The 4,199-nt window shown below is 44.9% G+C and overlaps 1 protein-coding gene across 1 annotated transcript in view; it reads right to left on the bottom strand.

Moving 5' to 3' along the window:
* Positions 1 to 1,684: 1,684 nt before the first annotated feature.
* The window catches only part of LOC143016588 (melanopsin-A-like), a 4,611-nt gene continuing 2,096 nt past the window's right edge, over positions 1,685 to 4,199 (bottom strand). Inside the window, exons 4-9 of the mRNA XM_076170986.1 lie at positions 4,190 to 4,199; positions 3,942 to 4,103; positions 2,906 to 3,013; positions 2,590 to 2,758; positions 2,304 to 2,447; positions 1,685 to 2,050 (exon numbers count right to left, since the gene is read on the bottom strand). The exon at positions 4,190 to 4,199 is cut by the window's right edge and continues 162 nt beyond it. Of these exons, the coding sequence (XP_076027101.1) occupies positions 1,685 to 2,050; positions 2,304 to 2,447; positions 2,590 to 2,758; positions 2,906 to 3,013; positions 3,942 to 4,103; positions 4,190 to 4,199 (959 nt within the window). The remainder of the gene's footprint in view (positions 2,051 to 2,303; positions 2,448 to 2,589; positions 2,759 to 2,905; positions 3,014 to 3,941; positions 4,104 to 4,189) is intronic.

Below are 4,199 nucleotides of genomic sequence, written 5' to 3'. Positions count from 1 at the left end.
CCGGTCCATCATCTTCCCACCCTTGTGGTCATTATTTCTTTTCTGTATTTCTGGGAGGACCTCTTCTCTTTTCTAGCGTCTCTGATGGACTCACTTCAGCTTTTCTCAGGGCTGCATCTTCCATCAGGTTTGTGTGTTTGGGCCTCAGCTGTAACTTCTGGGCCTCCTCAGCTTTGTTGAAGCTTTGTGGAAGTTTGCCTTCCATGCCTCACATCCAGAGACTGAAGGGCTGGAGGGAGCCACTTCCTGTCAGATACACGTTGTCCTGCAGTATCAGGACTCCTCAAAGCTCCAGCTTGTTTGAAAGCAGCGTGGACTTTCTCCAGCTGCAGCTCAGCGTCAGAAGACAACCGGAAGCTGCTGCTGAGCCTGGAGGCAAGTCGCAGCCATCAAGCGGGATGAAGTAAACTCGCTGCCACTACTTCAAAGTAAAATGATGCCAATTCTCTAAAACGGTGGATAGAAATATAATTCACCGATGACAAAGGGAAGTAAACCTAGAAACAAGGAAGCAGACCGGCTCAGACTGCTTTACTGTGGCTGCCCAACAGCCGCGAAATACAACCGTGCACTAATAACACTAAATGATCGACCGTCGTGACCTAGTGGACCAACAGCTGATGACATGTATAATGAGTATTTTATTGGCGTTTAGATGTCTGATAATGGAGTTCTGCTTATCTTTTCCATATTGAGCTCCTCTGCTCCCGCCGTGTTTTTACGCTGAAGTCTCGCGGTGAAGTCTCGCGATGACGGACTTGCTTTTCCCGATTGTGTCAGTTTGTCCCTCATAACACTGAACACAAGAAAACGTGCTTCATTTAGGGCTTTTATGAATAAAACATTTACACAATGCAAACTTTTGACACAAACACAGCATAATACAAATGAACACACTTGTTAATTGTCATTCTTGGTCTCACTGTGCTCAAAACCTTCATAAATACATTACAATGTGACATTTTTGTTCCCAGTTGTCAGCAGCATCGTCCACAGAAAGAGGAAAAGTAGGAATATAGTTTGACTTTCATTCCTCTTCACCAAGAAGATCTAGCTTCACAAACACTTAACTCTTTGTTCTTCTCACTCAGCAAGTAGTAAAATGTGAATAAGTCTCCACATGTGAAATATTAGGAACTTGTTCATGTCTGCCAATCCCTTCACAATGTTCAGTTTGAAGGAGAGTTATTTTGTTTCCAGCAGAGAACTTGAGATTGTTCTGAAATTAAAACAAGATAAAACATAAAACACACTTACACACTAACAGGAAACTACTTTGCTTTTTGTAGAAATGTTGAAATCCTCATTCATTCCCCATTTGTTCTGTGAAAAACATCACAAGTCTGAATCTTATTAGGGAAAAAGAACATTAGGGGAAATCAGCTGTCGTGTCGTGTTCTGGGTTCAGAAGCCTCGTGGAGGAAGGAGACTGGGGTGCAACAGGCAGGAAGGAGGAGGAGGAGGAGGAGGAGGAGGAGGGAGTGTGACTCTGCCCACTCCACAGTTACAGACTTCTGCTTTACATCTAAACTCCAAATCTGTCCATCAATCCTGGGCTCTAAGGTCATGAGAACATGATGGTGCTACTGTCAGTGGAGACCTCTACAGAGATGCACACCAGGGTTCCCCTCCAAAGCCAGCAAAACATCTCAACTCTACAACAGAATCAGGTTCTACTTTTAGTTTAGTTGTTCTCTGTTGTCTCAGAGTTCTGGTCCAAGCCGACGCTGTCGACGCTGAGGTCACCTTCAGATGTAGGACTGATGATGATTATACGCGGTATCCCCTCAGTGGACAACGAATTGTCTGAGTGAGTCCTTCCAGAAGGAAGAGTGGACAGAGTTGCAGAGTGGACAGAGTTGCCCTCATGGTGGCTCAGCATATGTGCGCTGGTGCTGCAGCTCTCTTCTCCAGCATCTAAGATGGCGTTGGTCAGACTCTGGCTCTGCCTCCTCATCAGGACCAGCAGGGGAAAAGAGGCGATGGTCAGAGATTTGGAGACCAGCTCGTGCTTACAGGTACTTGATGTTTCACTCAAAACACATGGATGCTGGTACTGTGCAGCAGAGACAGACACCAGAGCAAAGTCAAGCACAGTAAGGAATACACAGAATACTTATAATGTATTTGAAGTAAAGGTCAGATGTTCTAATGTCTCTTGTTGTTCAAGAAAGAGAGTTCCACAATACTTCACATGTAGTTCAGTCATTAAAGGAGCATTTCATGATTAGCTTTGCTGTCTATCTCACAAACCTACAACAATCACACACACACACACACACACACACGTTCAGGTCTCTCACCTGTTCTGCTGTGCCGGTCTTGCGAGTCGTCTGTGCTGCTCTTTTCTTGCTGGACTTCCCTCTGTTAGATTGGATGGATGACAGCCGTCTGATGCGCTCAGACGATTTCCTGCCCAAAGGATCCATCTCTACATCGCCAAAGACCTGCAGGAGAATAGAATAGAATAGAATAGAACTTTGATTGATTCAGCTAAGATAGTAATATCAATGATCATTCATCTGTTACACATTTATTTAATATTTGATGATTTCACACTCAGTGGTTTAAGCCTAAGTCTGTACTTACTAAGTCAGTCTGGTTGCAGGCAGCTGTAATGAAGTGATTCCTTGATATTGTAGACTGCCTGCTGATGAGGGAGTCCCTGAAGGACGACTCACTGACAGAAGAGGTGCCATCCTTCCGAGGAGCAGAGGAAAGGAACCGTAGGCAGGGAATCTTCTCCGCTAGAGTCATCCTGGTTTATACAGAACACAGACAAACACGGGCCTTTTCACTGCTAATCAGGCAAGTCAGGCGACAGCTAATTCATTCAGATCGACTTCTTCTATGTGTTGAATGAGAAAGCAGAGCATCCATAAAGCAGCTCTGATTCTTCTTGTACCTGTATTTGGTGTGTATGATGGCATAGATGAAAGGATTGTAGATGGTGGAGGCCTTTGCTATGACAGCAGGAACAGTCTTGGAGTATGGCGACAGGACGTTGGCGTGCCTGGATGAGACAGAACAACACAACTCAAGGCTTCATTTGTTTATTTGTATCATAGCAAGACAAGAAGACCTCAATTGAAATGTTCCTTTCATTCTTATTTTGTAAGATGATGATGACCCAGGAGCACCTTCACCAAGCTGCTGCACACTCAGTGTTTATTACTATGAAGTGACTCTACTACACAACACAATGTGATGGAATCCCCATTAGAATCCTGTAATGGCCATGTGAGCTTTTAGCAGCTCGCACTAGAAGGTTATTTTTCCATTTGATGTGTCTGCCGTTGTTTGTAAGATAAGACTATCAGTCATGTTTTGTGGGAGCCAAAAGCTGCACGTGTCAAAAGGCAAAGGTGAGTGATGTCAGCATCGTCCATTACATTACATTACATTACATTACATTACGGTCATTTAGCAGACGCTTTTATCCAAAGCGACTTACAATAAGTGTGTTCAACAAAGGTAGATAAAAGAACTTCAGGTCACAAGAAATCGTAAGCGCATTACCTTCCTAAACCAACAGCTAAGAGCATAACTAGAGCTAGAGTAGAAGTGCAATAAGTTAGGTACCAGGTCCATCACATCGTCATCATCACATGAGCCAAACTCTACGGGCTTCATCCCTGAAGAGAGATTTCCTGTTGGCAGTAACCGGAAGGATGTGGGAGGTGCAGGCCTTGGTGGCCTAACCCTGGTAGGCTCTGGTAGGACCCCTGGTAGGCCCTGTGAGATCATGGGCTCAAACTCTTTTTCTCCTTTGTTCTCACTGAACTACTCTACCGAGCTGAGAAGTGGAGCCTGTCAGTGGGAGGCAGTGATTACCTGAGGCCCCTCTGTGTCGATGCAGTAGATTACACATCTGTCATAAAATATAACAGCAGAAATGTGCCAGTGATCCTATTTTAATCTGTAAAAAAAGTCTTGTTTACCCGGACCAGGAAATGAGCGTAACACAGGCGTACGGTGACCAGGAGAGGACGTACACCACGATGACGATGAAGGCGATCTTGGCCAACTTCCACTCGCTCCTGATGGTCTTCTGCTGAATCAGGTTTGACTTCCTCACCTGAGTCCCCAGCCGTTCCACATCCCTATAGGTGGAGCAAGAACGCCAGAGGCCAATGGAAGCTAAAGCCGTAAGTGATGAGAATAAGATACCAGGGTGTTTGAAAAGTACCTGCTTGTTT

This window comes from Genypterus blacodes, unplaced genomic scaffold (genome assembly GCF_046128005.1).
Source record: "Genypterus blacodes isolate CSIRO-AG114 ecotype Tasmania unplaced genomic scaffold, CSIRO-AGI_Gbla_v1 ptg000236l_1, whole genome shotgun sequence".
NCBI lineage: Eukaryota > Metazoa > Chordata > Actinopteri > Ophidiiformes > Ophidiidae > Genypterus > Genypterus blacodes.
Note: the sequence above shows the minus strand (reverse complement) of the source record. Positions and strands in the feature narration are given on the sequence as shown.